The following is a 22,820-nucleotide window of genomic DNA, read 5'->3' on the forward strand; positions in this document are numbered from 1 at the left end:
ACCGGGTGCTCCTTGGAAACCCTATGGGACAGTTCCACTCTGTCCTATAGGGTTGGTATGAGTCGGAATCGGTGCAAAAGCAGCGAGTTTTTTGGTTATCCTAATACAACTATTATTATTTGCAAGTATTTCCTTCTAGTCAATGAATTTTGACCACTTATCTTTAACAATATTGTAATGTACCAAAGGATGATTGCTAATCTCCCCACACCAGCAATTCTGGGGAAAGAAAGTAACTTTAGAGCCAATATAAAAGACAAGAATGACAAACTGCTGAACCAGACACCAGAGTTTAATTTTTAAACTTCAAATTCCATTCTCAGTTCTCAAAGTACTCAAAAAATTTTGTTCTCAAAATAAAAAATTAACCATATAAAACTAATGTGCGACATTTAAATTTTACCTTTTCAATCTGTTGAAGAACCACTGAGGCTATCCTATCAAGTAGCGAAGTACTGAGGTAGCTACTTCTAGAAATAAAAGTTGCAATCTCGGCAACATTTGTGTAATTGATTTCATTCATCAACCGCTGAAAAGTAGCAATTGTTTCTTCAAGAAGTGACTCAACAAACCAGTCTCCTTTTGAAGATTTAAGTTTCTCCCATAACAGATCCAAATTATTGCTTTCTTGTAGCCTCTGACGTCCACAGTGATCCAATTTTTGAAGTAATTTCAGTTGTTTTCCAGCAATACTACTCGAATACGTGCGATCATACTGAATCCATCTTAAAACAGATGTGGCAAAACTATTCAGATCATTGAGGTCACACTGTGGTAAAACTGCTTCAATTCGGGATGTCCCTACTTCATCTAGGTGAGGTGAAGGAAGCATGGAAATGGCAGAGACCAGGACTGAAATCTCAGCGGTTATGACACTTACTTTCAAATAACTAAAAAGGAAGCGGGGAAAAATAAAAAGAACAAAATTAATACATCATCAACAAAAACAAATATTAAAATACAAATATTATTATAATTGGCTTAGTCATCTAGTGCTGCTATAACAGAAATACCACAAGTGGATGGCTTCAACAAAGAGAAATTTATTATCTCATGGTCTAGTAGGCTACAAGTGCAAATTCAGGACGCTGGCTCCAGGGGAATGCTTTTTCTTCTCTATCAGCTCTGGAGAAAGGTCCTTGTCATCAATCATCCCCTGTTGAGGAGCCTCTCCGCACAGGAACCCTAGCTCCAAAGGGCTTGCTCTGCTCCTGATGCTGCATTCTTGGTGGTATGAGGTCCCCAACTCTGTTCGCTTCCCTTTCCTTTTATCTCGCTTCCCTTTCCTTTTATCTTGTGTAAGATAAAAGCTGGTGCTGACCACAATCCAGAGAAACTCCCTGTATATTGGATCAGGGGTATGGCCTGTCAAGGGTGTTACATCCCACCTTAATCCTCTTTAACATAATCTAATCTTGCCTCATTTACTACAGGCAGAGATTAGGATTTACAACATATAGGAAAATCACATCCATCACAAAATGGAGAACAGACACACAATACTGGGAATCATGGCCTAACCAAGTTGACATATTTTTGGGGACACAATGTGATCCATGACAATAATCAATAGATGTGACAGGACTAAAAGATAAATCGATTTGAAAATGGTTAAAGTCAAAGATAACAGGTTCAAAATGCACCATTTGGAGCCCTGGTGGCATAGTGGTTAAGACCCTTGCTGCTAACCAAAAGGTCAGCAGTTCAAATCCACCAGCTGCTCCTTGGAAACTCTATGAGGCAGCTCTACTCTGTCCTATAGGGTCGCTATGAGTCAGAATCAACTCAACAGCACCTAAGAACAACAAGAGCAATGTGTCATTAAGGGAAGCTCAAATGTTCTGAAGCACACCCTCAATTTTTTTATGGAAAAATAAAACTTTAGTTCCTGGGTAATAAAAGGTCACTGTTAGAACAATATACCCACTGCCATTGCTTCAGACAGAATTCAGGCTGAATTTCTCACGTGACGTGGCAGGAGGTGTTTTGACCTAGTACAGGGCCGGGCATACTCTACTTCTACTACATAGACAGCCCAACCTTAACACAAATAAAACACACACAGGACATACAATTGATCCTACTCTCTACACCTCCTTTTCCAAACTCCCATGGCAAGAGTCCTGTCGCCAGTTGTTAAAAACCATATAAAAAACTGGGAGCTTTTAAAGAAACTTTAGGTTTAGAAGCAGTACAAGGAATACTCAAATAAATCTAAATTAAAAGAGTTACTTGTCTTATTTTAAATTAGAATATTAAAATAATCATAATATTCAACACTAGCAAAGGAGCATTGATAGAGGCATTCTTATGATTAGGAAACTTAAAAAGCTGATGTAACCTTTCAGGAAAATAATTTAGCAGTATTTTTTTTTATGGCTCAAGAGCTTTAAATCATTTATATCGTTTGACATAATCAATCTTTGTCTAGGAAACCAGCCTAAGAAAATAATCTAAAATGTGAGCAAAGACTTGTGTACATTATTTATCACATTTTTAGTATGGCTAAAAATATAAAATAATCTAAATATCCAAAGACAGGAAATAGTTCATTGTGGTACAACCTATAATGAGGTGTTATTCAGTCATTAGAAATATTCACAAAAAGTTATTAATGATATGCTAAAATGCTTATAAAGTTAACAAAAAAACAGTACGTTCATGGTTCTCATATATACACACACACCCCACAAGGAAATAAACAAAACTGTTGACAATGTGTGAATGGGTTTGTGAATGACTTTTATTTTCTTCTTTATACTTTTTCCAATTTCTAAATTTTTCAAAATGATTCTTTTTCATAACCTACTTGGCACAGTGTCTGATACATAGTAGGCATTCGTAAGTACCAAATATTTTATTCTTAAAAGCACAAAAAATTAATATGTGGTTATACATATATTTTATATATATGTATAAAGAAAACCCTGGTAGCGTAGTGGCTAAGTGCTATAGCTGCTAACCAAAAGGTTGGCAGTTCAAATCCACCAGGTGCTCCTGGAAACTCTATGGGGCAGTTTTTCTCTGTCCTATAGGGTCACTGTGAGTTGGAATCAACTCGATGGCAACGGGTTAGGTTTTTTTTTTTTTAATATAAAGAAAGCTCCAAAAAGCTGCATCTGTTTGTAGAATTGACCCAAGATGCAGATCTCTTAATACTGGCCAATCTTGTAATACCTGTCCAAAATTAAATCCACAACACACACAATCTCTCCAATCTCAACCTGATGTTTTTCCTTGTGACACTCTTAAAATTCCAAAACTTAGATATTCATGTGTATTTATTTACAATACCATTACATATTCATCAAAATGGCTAAAGTTAAGAAGTCAAAAAATACCAAGTGTTGGCAAGGATGTAGAACAACCACTCATATTCTACTGGTACAGACACTTCGAAAATTAACCGGCAGAATCTACTGAAGATGAAGATATGCATACCCTAAGAGCCATCAATTCCATCCCCTGCCAAATATCCACTGAAACGCATGTATATGTTCACCAGAAGATACCTACGAGGATGTTCGTCACAGCACTGTTCATAATAGACAAAAATTGCAAACAAATCAAATATCCATCAACAGTAGAATGGCTAAATTTTGTTATATTTTAACAAAAGAATAATATAAAACAAAAACATAGCTAAATCTCATAAATATACTGTTGAGCAAAAGAAGCCAGACACAAAAGAACTCATACTGAATGATTCCATTTACACAAAGTTCAAAAGCAGGCAAAATTAATCTCTGCTGTTAGAAGTGGGAGAGTAATGAGCAAAAAGGAGTATGTATATTTTATGTATACTTCAATAAGCTAATAAAAAAAAAACAAGAACAAAGACATTATTCCAGGACATAAACTCCCCTGGTTTGCTGACAGGTTAAGGAGCTATATTTATATAAACACTTGTGTGATTTAGTTCAGTCAGATTGTGTTCCTTCTAACATCTACTTCAGATTACCTGCAGAGAAGTGGGAGAAGGTCGTTCTGGAACATGAGGCACCTATGATTTTTACAAAACATTTCCCAACTTTTAAATGTTAGTAAATAATTTGAATAAAAATAATTTTTATACGATTTTAAAGTACAGAGATATTTAAGGGCTTTCAATACTGAGAATCAATGACTCAACATTTGCTCTTACCAAAACTCTTAATATAAGTAACACATGACAGGTAGAGTGAAATCCCCTTTGATTCTTCTATTCCAACTGATCTTTTTCTGTTAGCACACGTATAGGCAAACCAAACCAAACCCATTGCTATTGAGTCAATTCCGACTCATAGCGACCCTACGGGACAGAGCAGAACTGCCCCCTAAGGTTTCCAAGGAGCGCCTGGTAGATTCAAACTGCCAACCTTTTTGGTTAGCAGCTGAGCTCTTAACCACTATGCCACCAGGGTTTCCTATATGCAAACGGTATTATGTAATTCCATTTTTTAAAAAAAACACCGTGCAGACAAAATAAATCTTGTCTCTGGGCCAGTTTACAACATTTAATTTAGAACATAACATTCTCAATTCAAGGCTATCTATGTAAAACCCTAACCTAAATACGGAAAGTATGAATACACAAGAAGCATGCATGCAATCACCTTAATAATAATATGAAAGTTATTTCTACAAGAATAAGGTTATATACCTAACATACCAAACTCTCATTTGATATAATACCACCTCTTATTCCTCAGTTCAAATCCTTTTTAACCATAACAGTTATCAATTTATTATAAAAATCTCTTTCAACTATATGCCCATCTTTTGATATGGCATAGAGTCCCATGCCTGGTCTTTCAGAAATCACAGTAAGAAATCAAACTAGTAATGAAAAATGGAGCAGGAAAAACATTAAACTAATCTGTTTTGAATTTCATTCATTATTCTTATTTTTAAAATTAAAAAAAAAAATTTTTTTTTCAGTGGGAAATCCCATTTTAGCCTAATGAAAGTCAGTGGGAAACTAAACAACTTGTTAGTTGAAATACGAATGCTAAATCTACGGGAAAGCAGGGAATTTTAAATTATGAGAGAAAATCCTATATGAAAATACTCTTTCACTAACGTTACCATTATATAATTTGTTTTAAAAATAAAAAAGTTAAATTAAAATATTTAATATGCCTTAAAATAGGCAAGTAAACAGACTAAGGCCCCTAAATACGAATGCTACTAAATGGAGTTTTGCCTTCCTCAGCAGCCGCCCACCTTTTCATGATTATTCCATTCCTGCAGAAAAGGAGGGCGGCTTGGCTTTTACTGCTATTCGTCCCCTGGGAACCCAAGGCCCTATTAGCCTCATTTCCACTTGAAAATATACCAAGCAGGGGGATTGGAAGGATGGGCATAGGGGGAGGTAAGTGTCTTAACGTTTTTAATAATAAGCTAGCTGATTCTATCTCCACAAAGTTCAAGCCAACTCTGTACATAATTAAACAAGACCAATGTTGAGGCTAGATTATAAACTAAAAGGTTAAACAAACACTTCTAATTGAATCTTACCTAAGCAGTAATTCTCTGAGTCTCACAAAAATGTCTTTACTTTGAAAACGCAGGAAAGTCAGTGCTCGAGTTATCCTGAATAACTCTAGTGGTTTACAGTCATCCAAATGCTTATGCACAATTGAAACAATTCTAAAAAAGAATAATGAAACATATATTATAACCAATTCACTCATTCATTATTATTAAACATTTACTGAGGAGTTTTCTCATGCCAGACACTATGCTATATACTGGAGAAATTGCAACAAATAAGATGGTTAAAGAAATGTAAACAACTAAAATACAGTGAGATAAGGGTTATCAAGGAAGTGTGAATGAAATAGTGTTCAATTATCAATAGAGAGGACAGAAAAACATCCTTATTTCCTAAATAAAATCTCACTCACAGAGCAGCCATCAAATTCCACATCCTCTTCCAAAAACTGAACCACAAGTTACTAACAAGTAGTAAAATGATTTAATTTTCTTCCTTCAATCCCATTAGGCCTCTATCGGAGGTGCTTCAAAGCAATGGGAAATATTAAAAGGTAGAAAGTTGGAGGAAATGGGCAGCTGGTGGGTTTGAACTGCCAACCTTTTATTTAGAAGCCAAGCACTTTAACCAGTGTGCCACCAGGGCTCCTTCCAAAATGGGCAGAAGAAATATTAAAATAAAGGAAAATATAATAGGTAATGAAAATTTAAGCTTATAGTTTGAAGTACATTTTTTCCTTCTTAAATCTGCAGTTAACAAAAATGCCAATATATGGCATCATGATTTCAAGGTAACAACTGTGATGTGAGACAATTCAAGTTCACATGGATGTTAAATATTCTCAGAAACTGTCCTTTTGCAAAGTAGGCTCCTTGTGCTGTGCTCCCCATTTTCCTAGATTATGATGCTCTGCTTGTGTATAACAAGAGCAGCAAACGAAATGAAACATGCCATAAATAATTTCATCATCTCTATTTTGAAAAACAAGTTAGGAAATAAACAATGCCTTAAGTGTTAATTCTTTATTTCTTCAAAAACAGCCAGGTTATAGAAAAAAACCATAAATTTTTCCTAGGAAAAAAAAAAACAGACATACATAAGGGACAACTCGAACTTAACACCATGAATTTAAGAAAAGACTACCTTTTAATCAGGTGCAAATTTTCACTTTCCATCTCTTCCATTGCTTCCAATACCGCCAGGGCTTGTTGCTTGGTCAGCTCCTCTGACATCAATAACATGGTCGATTTAAGTCTAAAGGAAAGAAAAATATTTATTTACTGAAAAGCTGATAATCAGCTTGTAAACCTGTTGGGTAGGGAACAGAAAAAATGTAAACAAAAACTGAATTCAATATGTAATTCCAATTTTCTCCCTAGGTAATTGGGAGATAATATATTTTTTAAATAAATAATATATAAAATTGTTTTCTTCAAAGCAATAAAGGTCTTAGTATAATGTAACCTTAAAATTTTTTTAGATTATTTAATAAATGATTTTCAAACAAGATTCAAATGTTTATAAAATACAATGACTTAGTGAAATTTTCAATACTAGAGAGATAAGGAACGATATTCTAAGAATGAACAAATGATATTCTAAGAATATTCCAATGTCTGAAAATTAAATAAGATTTGACCTGTAAGCCAATATGCTTATTTTACCTGCATAACAGAAGCTTTATACACTGAACTCTTCCTGTAACACTATAAACTAAAAATTTACAGAAAGGGCCCATTTTGAAACCATCCAAAGTGGTTCAGTAATGAAAGTGTCGAGATAAAATATACCTTTTTGAATAATTTAGAAAGCAGGCTCAAAACGTGGAATCTGAGGATAGCAGGATAAAATTATTTCTCTATTCATCTTGGATAGCTCCACACCATCCTTTTCACCTAGTCTAGCTTTATGGAAGGTTTCAAAACCAGCTCCCCTCAGCCCCCAGGCTTTTCCCAACCACTTCAGTCTCCATTTTCTCTCACTTCTCTGCCTGTCCATAGCACTTATCTATGTCATTGGTTTCAGTACTCACTCATAAGCTATATTATATTTATATATTTCTGGAGCCCTAGTGGTGCAGTGGTTAAGTGCTTGGCTGCTAACACAAAAGTCAGCAGTTCAAACCTACCATTTGCTCCTCTGGGGAAAGATGTGGCAGTCTGCTTCTGTAAAGATTACAGCCTTGGAAACCTTATGGGGCAGTTCTACCGTCCTATAGGGTGCCTGTGAGTCTGAATTGACTCGACAGCAATGGATATTATATATTTCTATTCTTCCAATTAGAATATAAATTTTTTGAAGGCAGAGACACCATTAAGTCCAACTTCTGTACTGCCTTAGCATGAGATTTTAACAATACCTGGTGACCAAAATAAGATTCCTAAGATTTTAATTTAATCATCTTGGTTCCATCTAGATATAGTCCTTTAAGATGTGACCTTAAATTTCTTCATATAATCCAAAAAACTCTTAAAAATAAAACTTTCTCCATGAAGTTTTCCCTGATGAATCATTCCCTAATAACGTAGGTTCCTCTATTATACAACTCCTGAACCCCCTGATTAGTAGTATGACCCTACTGATCAACTTGTTTGCTCATACCTAATAATCATGTATTAATTTATTATTTGCTCAACTGTATATCCCAAATATTTCTATCTACATCAATATCAGGCAAAGCTGGAAACTTAACAGATCAATTTCACTCAAAACTAGCATGGGAGCATATTCCAGTATATACATTAAATGCCTTTGACAATGAATGTGATGAAGACAACAAAGAGAAAATGGTCTGTTAGGACTACTACAATTCTGAACATTCCACACCCTATGCTGAGGATTGTAGGCAACAGGGGTTAGCTTATGCTTGCGTGTAAATACAGTCACAAGGCCTAGAAAGAGAGAATAAAAGCACTTAATGGTGTTCTCCATGGTATTCTCCCTCCTCTTCTTTCTGTGTTGGCGAGTAACAGGGGTTACTGGCCATCTCTCCAAGCATACCAGTTGCCATTGAGTGAGCTTCGACTCATGGTAGCCCCACGTGTGCCGTAGGTTTTCAATGGCTATGATTTTTCGGAAGCAGATTGCTAGACCTTTTTTAAGAGGCACTTCTGGGTAGACTCAAATTGCCAACCATTTGTTTAACATCCAAACACAACAGGATCACAGTTTGCACCACCCAGGGACTCCTTTCAGAGGAGGTTAAGAGTCGAGATGCAAATTTAAACCATCAGAGAAACAATCAAGGAGAGAGAGCATAAGAGATCATTCTCCTTTACACAGTCCGATGAGGTGATTTTTGTGCCTTCCAGAACTTCAAGGAAACCTAGCCATGAAGGATCCACATATTCCCAACAAAAAAGTATTTCTAGCTGAACTTACTGTTCCCTTTCTTCAGGTCCTGCCATGGGTCCCAGTGCTACAAACAATTTTACAAAGCTAGCAGGGTCATCATACAGAGGAATCATTGCAGTTAGCTTCGTTGTAGCCATTCTAATAAATTCAAAATTATGAAACCGTAGAGATTGGTATAGCACAAGTATTTTACTAATGTACTCTAAATCAAGGTGGCTCACATTGCTTAAAAACACTTTATTGCACCTTTCTAATAGTGGGTAATAACTATATTTAACATTCTGAAGAAACTGTACTATTCTTCTTGAGGTGTTGACCTGGGAAGAATCTAAGGTGTTGAAAAGAAGTTCTGTTTTTTTTACTAATCTTTCTCGAAAATGTTGTGATATTAAAGGAGATGTGCTGACCATCAAGACAGACAAGCACCTGAAAAAAGAAAAAGACGTAGTAAGCATTTTTACATCATTTAGGAATAATGACCAAATGTGAGATTAAAAGATTAGCTAAGGAAAGGAATTGGGAAAAATATAACAGGTTTAATGCTATGAAATTTTTCTTATAAATATAGGTGGAACTTGAAATCAGATCACCTAGCAATTGAATGCTTTTAGACGAAAAGCATTGAAATAACATTTTTTTATTGCATATGTAAAATACTTCAAGTTTCATTCTGTAGATGACACTCCTTTTGGTGGGAAATATTTTACCGAAAATTACTTAGAAATCACTTTGAACGAATAGCCCATGAATATAGCATTAAAGTGTCATTTTGGGTTTTTAGAAGTAGATTTTACTTTGTTACTTCTTTCTCTGTATCTTTATAATTTACTAATAAAAATCCTGGCATATTTTCCACTAATAAATGACATCATGGTTCTTAATGTTTACATTATATCGGTATTAATAAATGATGATGAGACAGTACAGAACACAAGACAGCATTTAATACTTCTGACTCGATGGCAATGGGGTAATAAGTTTCACTCAGTAAGCACTTATGGAGAATACGTCACTCTTCTAGGCACTAAGGAAGACACCAAAATTAATTAAGTGTAGTCCCTGCTCTCAGAAGATTGCTCTTATATAATACTAACATCAGAAAACTATGAATGCAAGAATGCACCCAGAATGAAAACAGTATGCAAAATGGAAAAAACATATAACAAATGCTCATAGATGATAATAAGAAAACAATACGCAAAACAGAACAATGGAATTGTTAGTATATTTTTTTCAAATTTCTTTGATCTTTTCAATAAAATTAATTAATTTTCAAAAAAAACCCACAAAAGCCCACTTGTACAATGCTTTGGCTTTTCTGGTGAAAATGTATAATGTTAGTTAATATTAACAGATAAGCTAAAATTGTCATTTAGCTTAACCATGAATCCTCTGAAATTATTTTAATTGTGTATATATTTATAATTGCAGTTTGGAGTTGGAGAAACGTCCAAAGACTTCATTAGATTCTCAAAGGGGTCTGTGATTATTTTTAGAATTTTATGAAAAAACTACTGTACAGAGGTTTTTATTATTGTCTCCCCTTCTACAACTTCTTTCTCACTTTCAAACAAGAATAAACAACACTAAACAATGTGTAAAAAAACTATTATTTCTAAGCAGCAATTAGAAAACTTATATTCAAATCTTGGCTCCCCTCTTACTGACTGAGACCTTAGGCAATTTACTTAACCTCATGGAGCAAGAGTTTATCATATAGAAAACAGAGGTATAAATACTTACAATGATGTTGTAGAGATTAAACTAGATAGATGGATATATTCACATTTTTCCCCCTCTTTCACTGCTAGATTATTGCACTTTCATTTTCATCTCAGATCCTTACCCCAGTATTCAGTGCCACCCCCCTTCTGTCCTAAACATTTTCCCAGTCTTTAATCAGCTTTCGTTCGCAGCTCTCTCTCCAATATCACTTCTACAAAGCCACCAGGAATGAAGTTTCTATACCTTTCCTAAGATGACTGGCACTGTTGTATTTTAAATAGTTTTCTTAGATTCTCTTCAATCTCAGTATTTCATGACATCAGGAATAGCCCACCCAGTAGCAGATACTTAACGCTATTTTTAGGATAACAAAAAGCCAGGCTAAAAAGGTAAGTGAAATTTAAGATAAGCCCACTCACTAGTGAAATCCCCACTATTAGTGAATTCAGCAATGTCATAGAACACAAAATCAATGCAATGTACAAATACCCACTGTATTTCTATATAGTAGCAACAAATAATTGGTACATGAAAAAAAATTTTAAATGCAATTTCCAATAGCATTTCAAAATATAAAATATTTAAGAATAAATTAAACAAAAGATACGTAGGACCTCTACACAAGAAAATATATCTTTCCTAAAAACACGGAAAGCTATACCATATGCATGGATTGGAAGGGCTGATTTTGATAATGACAACTCCTCCCAAATTGATCTACAGATACAATTCAATCCTTATCAAAACTGAAGTAGACTTTTTTCTGGAAACTGACAACCTGATTCTAAAATTTATAAGGAAATGCAAAGGACCTACCATAACCAAAACGATGTTGAAAAAGAAAGACCAAGTTGGAAGACTTACAGTATCCAACTTCAAAACTCAATTTAAAATTACAATAATCAAGAAAGAGTAGTTTTAGTGAACGGACAGATTACTGGAACAAAATATACAATCCATAAATAGAGCTAAACATTTATGGATACATTATTTTAGAGAGGGGTGCCAAAACAATTCAATAGGGAAAGTAAAGTCTTTTCAACAACTTGTATTGAAACAACTATATATCCATATGAAAAAGAAAAAACCTTAACCTCTACCACATACCATAGACTAAAACTAAGATGGATCACAGTTAAAAATAAAAGCAAAACTAAAGCTTCTAGAAGAAAAGCTAGGAAAATATCTTTGTGACCTTGGAGCAAGCAAAGATTTTTTAGAGAAGGCACAGAAGACACTAACCATAAAAGAGAAAATTAAAAACTTATTATCAAATGATATCATTAAGAAAACGAATAGGAGAGACACAAACTGGTAAGAATATTGATAACATATATCTGACAAAGTACTTGTACCCAGAATATATAAAAACTCTTACAACTCAATAATAAGACAAATAGTCCAGCTCTTAAAAATGGGCAAAACACCAGGACAGGAACCATTCCCGAAGACAACTCATCAGACATGGAAGGGACTGGACAATGGGTTGGAGAGAGATGCTGATGAAGAGTGAGCTACTTGTATCAGGTGGACACTTGAGACTGTGTTGGCATCTCCCGTCTGGAGGGGAGATGGGAGGGTAGAGAGGGCTAGAAACTGGCAAAACCGTCACGAAACAAGAGACTGGAAGGAGGGAGCGGGCTGACTCACTGGGGGAGAGTAAGTGGGAGTATGGAGTAAGATGTATATAAGCTTATACGTGACAGACTGACTTGATTTGTAAACTTTTACTTAAAGCACAATAAAAATTACTAAAAAAAAAAATGGGCAAAAGACTTAAACAGATGCTTCAAAAAGAAGATATACAACTGGCCGTAAGCACATGAAAAATTGTTCAACATCATTCGGAAATTACAAATTAAAACCACAGTGAGGTACCACTACACAAGGCTGATAACATCAAATGTTGGCCAGGATACTGAGCAACACTGCCAGTGAGAATGCAAAATAGTATATAACTACCTAGAAAATTGTGAGGCAATTTCTTAAAATCATACATCTATCCTATGACCCAGCAATTCCATGCCTAGATATTTACTGAAGAGAAATAGGTACATACGTCTACAAAAAGATTTCTATTCAAATATCTGTTACAATTACCAAAAACAAGAAATAGCCCACATGTCCATTAACAGATGAGTGGATAAACTGTGGTATATTCATACATGGAATACTACTCAGTAATAAGAAGGAATGAACTACTGATACATGCAACAACAGGGATGAGTCTCAGAGCATACACTGAGTGAAGGAAGCCAGACATTAAACAGTACAAACCATATGATTCCACTTATATGAAGTTCTACAACAGGTAAAATTTATGTAGGGTAACAGAAATCAGAACAGTGGTTGCCACTATAGGTAGGTGGTAGAATTGAATGGGAAGGGAATAAGAAAACTTTCTTAGGTGATGGAAATACTCCCTACCTTGATGCAGGCATATGTATTTGTTAAAACTGATAGAACCCTTAATATCTGTGATTTCATTGATTGTAAATTAAACCTCAATTAAAAAAAACTAAAAGTCTTCATGCATACTTAATAAGTGTAACCACAAGCATCTTAAGTTCAATAAATGTGACTGAGAAAAAAACTCTCAGGCAAGAACCTTGAGCAGCCAGAGGGTGTCAGAGATGTATTTAAAAACAAAACAAAAAAAGAAAGGGTGGGCTGGGAAGAAGGTGAGGTAGGAAAAGAGGGCAGGAAACTTACAATTCTACTAAAGTGCAATCAAAGGTAATGTCTGGAAAAAGCAGATCTGAAACACCAAAGACAACCATAGCACTGGGGTATGAAGGTTAAGTATTGACAGTGAGTAATCTGACCGTGGCCCACCCCAAAAAAAACACTAGTCAGAAAACCAGAGACTCCTCAAACGTTACTTTTGAATTAATAGTTCTTTGACACACAACTAATATAATTACTAACTCTCCTTTATGAAATTGAAAAGAAAATATTCTCAGATGGAAGAAATAAGAAAAATATAATTGCATGCACAATTTTATGAATTCATATTGAATTTTAATACTTCTTGGGTTTACTTCAATGTGTAAAAATCATACCAACCATCAATTATTGAGAAATTTTTATGCTCCAGATACATATAAGAAGATAATTCCCCAAGGGTTTCTCAAGTTTCTACACATGTTGCAAGCAGAAGCACTGACTGCCTTTACTCAGAACTTACCTTTTTCAAGGAAGTTTGTATAGCAAACAGGTTAGGAAGATAGAAATAGTGTCTTCCTCTAAAGCAAAGAGCAGGTGTGTTTATTGCCTCTTATAAAAGATTTGGGTTCCCTAAGCTCAAGGTTCTTCTCCTGGAACACAGCCCACTGCAGGAACTGGAACTCAGGGAACCAGGGCAAGAAAATGCTGGTACTCTGGTTACTGCTATTGCTATGAGGAATAAAGCCCTTTGTCTCTAACAAGAGTTTCACGTCTTCTGCTAGTATGTTTGAAACTGTGGTAGGCTAACTAGTTAGCCTGCAAGTAAGGTAAAATCTCAGACCCCTCACAATTCTCAACAATACTGTGTTCAAGGGGCTTTATATACAATATCTCTAATCCCCACAGGAATGCTGCTGAATAGATATTACTATATTACTACCCTTATTTTATAGATGAAGATAACAAACTTCTGAGAGGTTAACTAAATTAGCCTAGTCATACAGCTAGGAAGTAGCAAACCTATGTGTCAGCATCCAAAGCCCAGGATCTTTCCACTACAACACAAAGCCTCTAAACAGATTTACCTTAAGTCCTGTATGGTTTCCAAGTTCCTATTTACAATATCAGCTATTTTTCCCATTAATGGACTAAAGCACAAACGTTGATCTGCTAGGCAAGAGGAAAATTTTGACAGCACATTAATATCAAACCTATTAAAGAAAACAAAGGAGATCGTTAGTGTTTACTTTCACTTAAAAACATGTAAAACACAGTTGTAAAATGCAAAACAATCAAAAAACCAACCAGAAACCAAACCCATTGCCTTAGAGTCGATTCTGACTCATAGTGATTCTGTAAGACAGTGTAGAACTGCCCTATAGTTTCCAAGAAATGCCTGGTTGATTGGAACTGCCGACCTTTTAGTTAGCAGCGGTAGCACTTACCACTATACCACCAGGGTTTCCAAGCAATCAAAAAAGCTACAATATTAGTTACTAATATAGAACTTTTTCTAAAACGTTATTATTATAAAAGTAACACATGCTAACATTTAAAAAGTCAGATATTATAGAAAGATTAAAAAGGGAAAATCATTCAAAATTATTTGAATCATTTATCTATTAGATTTTGAGGTAATAAAACAATTTCAACTCAAGGTTGCATATTAACAAATAAACACTCAATATTAAAACCTTGTTGTGAAAAACTTCAAAATTTTTCTTCAAGAAAAATGACCCAATTTCCACAATTGCAAAACAAAAGAGATAAAGAACTGTTACAAATTTTAAGACGTTTAATTCGTTCAAACAGAACCCTAAGAAAGTTCACAACAGCATTACATGTAATAGCAAAAAACTGCAAACAATCTAAACGTCCATCAATAGTACAATAGATAAGTTACACATATTCACACAATGGAATACCACACACCAATAAAAAAGAAGAAATTACTGGCTCACACAACATCATGGATGAATCTTTAAAATGCACTGAGTGAACCAGACACAAAAGTACATATTGCATAATTTCATTTCTATAAAAAGAAAACTAACTGATAGTATTAGACACCAAAATAGTGGTTACTCTTGGGGTTGGGGAATGTTGACTGGAAGAGGACATGAGGAAAACTTCTGGGGAACTAGTAAGTAATATCCACTTCTTAGTCTAGCCACTGTTACACAGAAGTGATCCCTCAGTAGGTAAAAATTCATCAAGCTGCACACTTATGATTGGTGTAGTATTATAAGATATTCTTCAATACACCTACTCCTCACTTATCAACTATCGCATTATCTGACATTTCACATTTACAACAGTAGTAAAAAATCTACTGTCCAATATTTTGTGCATTAAGGATGTATGTTTGGCAGTGACAAACGCCGAGGTGCAAGCCAAGAGTAACGCCGGCTGTGATGGTTAAGGTTATGTGCCAACTTGCCTGGGCCATGCTTCTCAGTGGTTTGGTGGTTAAGTAATGACGTAGTCATCTTCCATTTTGTGATCTGATGTGATCACCCTCCATTTTCCCACAATGCTGATTTTTGCATAGCAACCTGGTCTTTGGAATCTAACCACGTTGATAAGCGAGGAGTGGGTGCAAAGTGTTTAGTTAAAAAAAGAAAGAGAAACCAAAGAGCCCTAGCAACCAAATGCAATGTGTGGATCTTATATGGATACTAACCTAAACAAGCTGACTATAAAAAAGACCTTTATAGAACAATCAAGGAAATTTGAACACAGACCAGGTATTAGGTGATATTAAGGAATTATTATTAATTTTTATAGGTATCATAATGGCATTGTGGTTATGTATTTTTTTAAGAGCCCTTATCTCTAAGAGATACATACTGAGGTATTTACAGACGGGGCAATGTTGTTGCCGTTGTCATTAGGTGCCATCAAATGGGTCCTGACTCATAGCAACCCCATGTTATGAATGACCCACTGCCTGGTCCTGCACCATCCACACAATCGTTGCTAAGTTTGAGCCCGCTGTTGCAGCTGCTGTGTCAATACATCTCATTGAGGGTCTTCCTCTTTTTCACTGACCCTCTACTTTACCAAGCATGATGTCCTTCTCCAGGGACTGGTCCCTCCTGATAACATGTTCAAAGTACATAAGACAAAGTCTTGCCATCCTCGCATTTAAGAAGCATTCTGGCTGTACTTCAGATTTGCCCAAGACAGATTTGTTCGTTTTTGTGTCAGTCTACGGTATATTCAATATTCTTTCCCCAAACTACAATTCGAATGCATCAAGTCTTTTTCAGGCTTCCTTCTTCATTGTCCAGCTTTTGCATACATGCAAGGCAACTGAAATACCATGGCTTGAGTCAGTCACACCTTAGTCCTCAAAGTGACATCTTTGCTTCTGAACACTTTAAAGAGGTCTTTTGCAGCAGATTTGCCCAATGCAATATGTCATTTGATTTCCTGACTGCTGCTTCCATGGGCGTTGACTGGGGGTCCAAGTAAAATGAAATCCTTGACAACTTGTCTTTTCTGTTTATTATGATGTTGCGTATTGGTCCAGTCGTGAGGATTTTTGTTTTATATTGAGGTGTGATCCATACTGAAGCTGAGCTCTTTGATCTTCATCAGTAAGTGCTTCAAGGCCTCTTCACTTTCAGGAAGCAAGGTTGTGTCATCTGCATAACACAGGTTGTTAATGAGTCTTCTTCCAAACCTGATGCCCGATTCTTCTTGATATAGTCCAGCTTCTCAGATTATTCACTCAGCATAGGTCGAATAAGTATGGTGAAAGGATATGCTGCCGACACACATCTTTCCCAATTTAAACCACTCAGTATCTCCTCTGTTTGAAGGTCTGCTATGTACAGGTTCCACATGAGTGTAATTAAATGCTCTTGAATTTCTATTCTTTGGAACTTTATTCATAATTTCCTATGATCCACACATTTGAATGCCTTTGCAGAGTCAACGAAATACAGGTAAACACAGTTATGAAATGGTATAACTATTTAAAAATATACTGAGGGTAGGGGAGGGCATGCGAGATGATATAAGTAAAACAAGGCAGGCTATATGCTGATAATTGTTGAACCTGGATGATGAGTACATGGCAGTTCATTATGGTAGTCTCTCTACTTTCATAAATGCATAAAATCTTTCATAATAAGGGTTTTTAAAATTTCTGAATGTTAAATGCATGCTAATTATCCTTGCTAAAATCTATCATATAGTACTAATCCATAATAATCTATCCCATTCAAGCCATAGTTCTATAACATGAATTCAGATATTTTAACAAAATCATTGATGAATAGCAGTTTATTATATAATAAAAAATTAACCTCACAGGCCATAAAGACTATAAAAAATCAGAAATTAATGCTCATTCTATGAGTCTACTAGATGTTCTACGTATGGAATACAAATTAGGGTTTTATAATATAGTATTTAAAAAAAGGTACTGCTACAAGTAAAAAGTACCATACAGAAAAAAAAAATTATATTCTGAGTTATTTTGAAATAAAGAAAATTTAAAAAGAAATGTCTGATCTACCAGGGAAGTACAACTGTACATATATAACTCAATTATTTAACTAATAAATAGTAAAAAAATAATAATCTGCTGTACAACTGATTTGTTTAAGCTATATAATACACATAACACTAAAGATTGCTCTGAAACAAAATAAAAAACTTTGAGCTATTATCAACCGATCAAATTTAATTCCCAAAATCTGGTTACTTAGGTTATTATGAAAGGAATAACATTATTCTACTTATCCTCAATAAAAGGACAGTTAATTAAATTACAATTTAGTAGATGAATGCAAAACCTCAAAATCCACAGAACTACAAAATGTGGTATACACATACAGTGGAATACTACTCAGCCATAAAGAGAAATGAAGTCTTGATACATGCTACAATATGGATGAACCTTGAGGATATTATGCTGAGTGAAATAAGTCAATCACAAAAGGACAAATATTATATGATCTCATTTCTGTGAAATAACAAGAGTAAGTAAATATACAGACCAAAGATTACTACTGGTTACCAGGGGTGGGAGGGAGGGGGTAAGGGAGAGCTAATGTTTGCGAAGCAGTGAGTTCCTGTTTATGGTGAAGGGAGATTTGCATCGATCAAAGGAAATGGTTGAACAACATGATTAATGTAGTTGATATCGCTGAGCAGTATCAAACACGCAAATGTTGAATAGGCATTTGCTATTTTATACATATATATATATTTCTACGGGAAAAAAAAGGCAGCTGTTGATACTGCCTATGTACAACCAAACACCTCACTATTTTCTTGGTTTGGAGTTTTAGGGTTATGGTTTTATGGAACATTCTAATTTATTGGCCTCATTGATTTTCACACTTCTGTTCTACCTCCTAGTTCACTGTGTAGATCCTGGGGACTTAAAAGTTTGTGAGCAGCCATCTAAGGTACAACAATTGGTCTCTATTCACCTGGAGCAGCATAGGAAGATGGAAGGTCAAGAACTGGAGGAAGAACTGGAAAATGTGGCCAATTACCTCCATTAATAACTGTTGCTTTTGCCATGAGACCAGAAGAACTAGATAGTGGCCAGCTACCATTACTGAACAATTTGATCAAGATTCTATAGAAGAGTCCTGATCAAAAGTGGGAAAAACGTGGACCAGAACTTCCAATTCTCATGGAATCCAGACTTTCTGAAGCCACTGAGGTTGGATGACTCCCAAAACTATTGCCCTGAGGAAATCTTTAAACCTTAAAACAAAACTCTTCCCTACATTCACCTTTAAACCAAACAATAAAAACAAAACCAAACCCAGTGCCATCGAGTCAATTCCAACGCACAGCGACCCTATAGGACAGAGTAGAACTGCCCCATAGAGCTTCCAAGCCAAACAATAGTTTAGCTTAAATAGTAAAGAATGTCTGCCTTAAGCATTATGTTCTTTTAAAGGATTACCTATATGAGATCAAACTGGCAACAGCAACTTGAAAGGTTAGATGACAAGTTTAAGGGGCAGTGAGTTTGTCTTGATGATGGTGAAACAATCTGGAAAAGGATATTGAGAAGGTAGTACAACCTGAAGAATGTAACTAATGTCACTGAATTGTACATGTAAAAATGGCTGAATTGATATATGTTTTGCTGTGTATATCTTAATCAAAAGAAAAAAAAAATCCAAAGAACTGTTCAAACCTTGTTTAATTTAATCCAGCCCATACAACAAAGGGCTCTAAAGCTCACCAATATATGACTACAACTGTAAGAATTTATCATGGTTTAAGCTTTCAGAAGCAACATGCCAAAACACACAATATAAGCATGTCTGCTCCTCTCTGTCTGCAATTAATTAGCCTGTTGTTTTTCCTTTATCTTGGTCAATTCTTTCCTTTCTGCCCTAGGTTTGTATTTGGTTTAGAGAGAGAGTTCTTCTGTGTTTTTTGTCTTGTTTTAATTTTCCTGTCTCTTTTCCACCTTAATTTCCCCCTTTTCTCACTAACATTTGCCTTATTCCACTAATAACAGACCTTAGCCACCCAGAATCCCTAGGTTAAAGAATTCAAAGTTTCTGAACATAGCTGAACATTTATTAAAATGAGCTCTACTATCTCAGCTCATTTATAAATGCAGTTTCCCATATATACTTATAAAATAGACTTCTTTATACTCAAAAGAAGAGTATCCTGAACCTATTTCACATTTTTCTAAGTTATTATCAATTACAGTGAGATGCTGAAAATATGGCTGTGTACAGTATAAGAAATAGTTCTGAACTGATATTATCCACACAAGTGGACCTGAAACCTGCTTTCTTTAAATACTTCTAGTGTCACCTATGAACTTTGCTCATTGCCTCTTCATAAAGATGGTGGAAGTGACACACAAGGACCGTTCTACGGAATTGGTATCTTCTTTTTTCTCTTTTTATAGCTCCTGGACTTCTAAGTTTTACTAACACAGCCAATCAATCAGAGCTTCTTCTCCTTTTGAAAGAGAACTCTTCCAGGAAAGAATATTCAAAAAGGCTAGTCCATGAATATATAATTTTGGTCAATTATATACGTGGAAAATCACCCTATGTTCCCTGCTCTTAATTTAAAGAGGAAGCAGTTTAAAAATTTTATTTGTCTCATAAAGACAAAACATACACACATAATCAAACAACCCTCAAACTAATTTGAGTTTAAATGCATTTTTTTTCAATGAAGCTTGATAGGCAGGTAGCAACTCTCCATTATTTTCTTACATGATTTTGCTGTGTCAGCTCTGAAAAAGATAACCCGTGATCTTAGATGATCAACCCAGAGTACTTGCCTTTCCAGCCTTCTCCATGCTTCTGAAACTAGTGCTTCAACTAGAGGGTCATGAGCCTCAACAGCAAGCCTCAACAAAAGCAAGAGAAAGAATTATCCATAAATAAATATTTGTAAATCATTAAAAACAAATGCAGAAAGAGTTATAATGCATCAGTCATTAAAAACACATGCAGAAAGAGTTATAATGCAAAAGTGAACCTCAAGTTATTTTTCTCTTACACAGTAAGTCCTTATTTCTCGGCCATTCCTATTGCGATATTTCAATGTCTTGGTATAGTCTAATAAACGTCTGTATATTACCCCATGCCCTTCTCACTGTTTTATCTGCTCATTTCAATGTCCTCTACTGATGGCAATGAAGATGCTCGATGATACAATTTATGTTAAAAATACACATAACATTTATTACTTTTTCTGATCATAAAAATTTTGTAGGAGAAAGTTTTAAAATACAGAAAAGTCTTAATAATAAAATAAAAATCATTTATAACCCTGCTGTTTTTTTACTCATAAATAGCCATCAGTACCATTTTGGAGCGTTTCTTTCTAGCTTATATATATGTATATACATTTATATTTATATAAATATTTCATTTGCATTTTGTATTCTGCCTTTTTCAGTAGGTTAACACTATATTGTGGGCATTTGCCTACATCATTAAATATTCTTTGAAATATGATTTTTAATGATTGTATATTATTCCATTACGTGAGTGTAGTTATCATTTAGTTAAACATTCACTTACTAGTGGAATTTTAGTTTTTCAATATAAACAATACTATGATGAATAGCCATATACAAGAATCTTTAAATGTATCTCGGATTACTTAGATAAATCTTAAAAGCAAAATTGTTGGGTCAAAGGTATTTTTAAAGCTCTTGATCAATATTGTGCCACCAGCATACAAGAGTTCCTGTCCCATTATACCTTCACTAACAACGGATAGTCTACATATATAATTTTTTCTTTTCTTAATGATCAAACTTTTCTGAGTTTTCCTTTGACACCAAGGAAGTCTTCCCCCCCCCCTTCCATGTAACACCTTTTAACAATCCATGGAATATAATTTGTGAAACACTATTATCAGGTATACATAAGTCTGCAAAATAATTCAAAAGGAGAAGACCAGCTTGTTTTTGAGAGCTGTTGGGAAACAACCTGGTGTACCAATATCCCCTAGTGTACCGTATCCCTTAGAAAACATATCTGTCATCAATTTAATTATGGGAATCAGAAAGTCAACACAGACACAATTTACTACTCTGCTGATTAGGTATTAAACTGAAGTCTACTTGATCCTCATTTTCTTTAGTCAACTACATCTCTACAAAATTTCACAATAATCCAGTTATATACAGTTTGTTAATAATTTCTAGTTTCACAAGTGATTATATTTCAATTGACAAAATTATAATACTACTAATTGATATCAAAGAATATCCTCCAAACATCTTTAAAACATAGATTATCAAGAAAAGTATTAAAATTTTTTTGTTTGCTTTAAAGAGAATTTTAGAAAATTAAAATATAAAAATAAACTATGACCATTTCCATAAAACGTAAAAGTAAATTACTTACTGTTGCATGATGTACAACACATTCACCAGGGTATCATCATTCATTAATTCTATTTTATCTGTAGCTAAATTACGAAGAGTAAGAAATTGGGGATGGTCTTTGACATATTCGACATTTTTTAAGCTGGTCTTCTTTTGAAACTGCCAAAGTATATCAAATGCACATCCCACTTGTTTTTCTGAAAGGGTAGCTTTGTTTCTTTCAATAATATCAAATATTTGTTCTTCATCTGTACACTTATTCATCTGGCTAATTAATAGTTCACAATTTGATGGTCGAAATTGAAACACTCTCCAGAAGAATGGACAAATGGCTCTTAGACGAAGCATATTTGTGATGAGTAAGTCTTGAAAAAAGTTATCTTTTCATTTACATCACAAATTTTCTTAAATGAAGAAAAGCATTTGCAAAACTAGTAATCAGGTGGAATATACTGGTAAAAAATAACTGTTTTTCCTTCACATATTTTGCTTCCATTATGATGACTCCAAATCCCATTCTAACATGCAGGCTTCTGTAAAAGGATTGATTTAACAAGGTTATGCTTATATCATCAAAAATAAATTAATTCCAAAGTTCCAATTAGAATAACAACTAAGAATACTGAATAGTCCATGGACTTCCAAAAGAACGAACAAATCTGTTTTCGAAGAAGTATAGCCAGAATGCTCTTTAGAAGCAAGGATGGTGAGATTTCACCTAAGTGCTTTGAACATGTTATC

At 34.7% G+C, this 22,820-nt stretch overlaps 1 protein-coding gene across 1 annotated transcript in view; it reads right to left on the reverse strand.

The window, feature by feature from the left end:
• The window catches only part of FASTKD1 (FAST kinase domains 1), a gene marked incomplete at its 5' end in the record, with an annotated part of 43,264 nt that extends 20,801 nt beyond the window's left edge, over positions 1 to 22,463 (reverse strand). Inside the window, 7 exons of the mRNA XM_049888827.1 lie at positions 404 to 890; positions 5,500 to 5,631; positions 6,620 to 6,730; positions 8,858 to 9,256; positions 14,308 to 14,433; positions 20,517 to 20,585; positions 22,099 to 22,463. Of these exons, the coding sequence (XP_049744784.1) occupies positions 404 to 890; positions 5,500 to 5,631; positions 6,620 to 6,730; positions 8,858 to 9,256; positions 14,308 to 14,433; positions 20,517 to 20,585; positions 22,099 to 22,463 (1,689 nt within the window). The remainder of the gene's footprint in view (positions 1 to 403; positions 891 to 5,499; positions 5,632 to 6,619; positions 6,731 to 8,857; positions 9,257 to 14,307; positions 14,434 to 20,516; positions 20,586 to 22,098) is intronic.
• Between the last annotated feature and the right edge of the window lie 357 nt (positions 22,464 to 22,820).

The sequence above is a fragment of the Elephas maximus genome, chromosome 6 (assembly GCF_024166365.1).
Source record: "Elephas maximus indicus isolate mEleMax1 chromosome 6, mEleMax1 primary haplotype, whole genome shotgun sequence".
Taxonomy (NCBI): Eukaryota; Metazoa; Chordata; class Mammalia; order Proboscidea; family Elephantidae; genus Elephas; species Elephas maximus.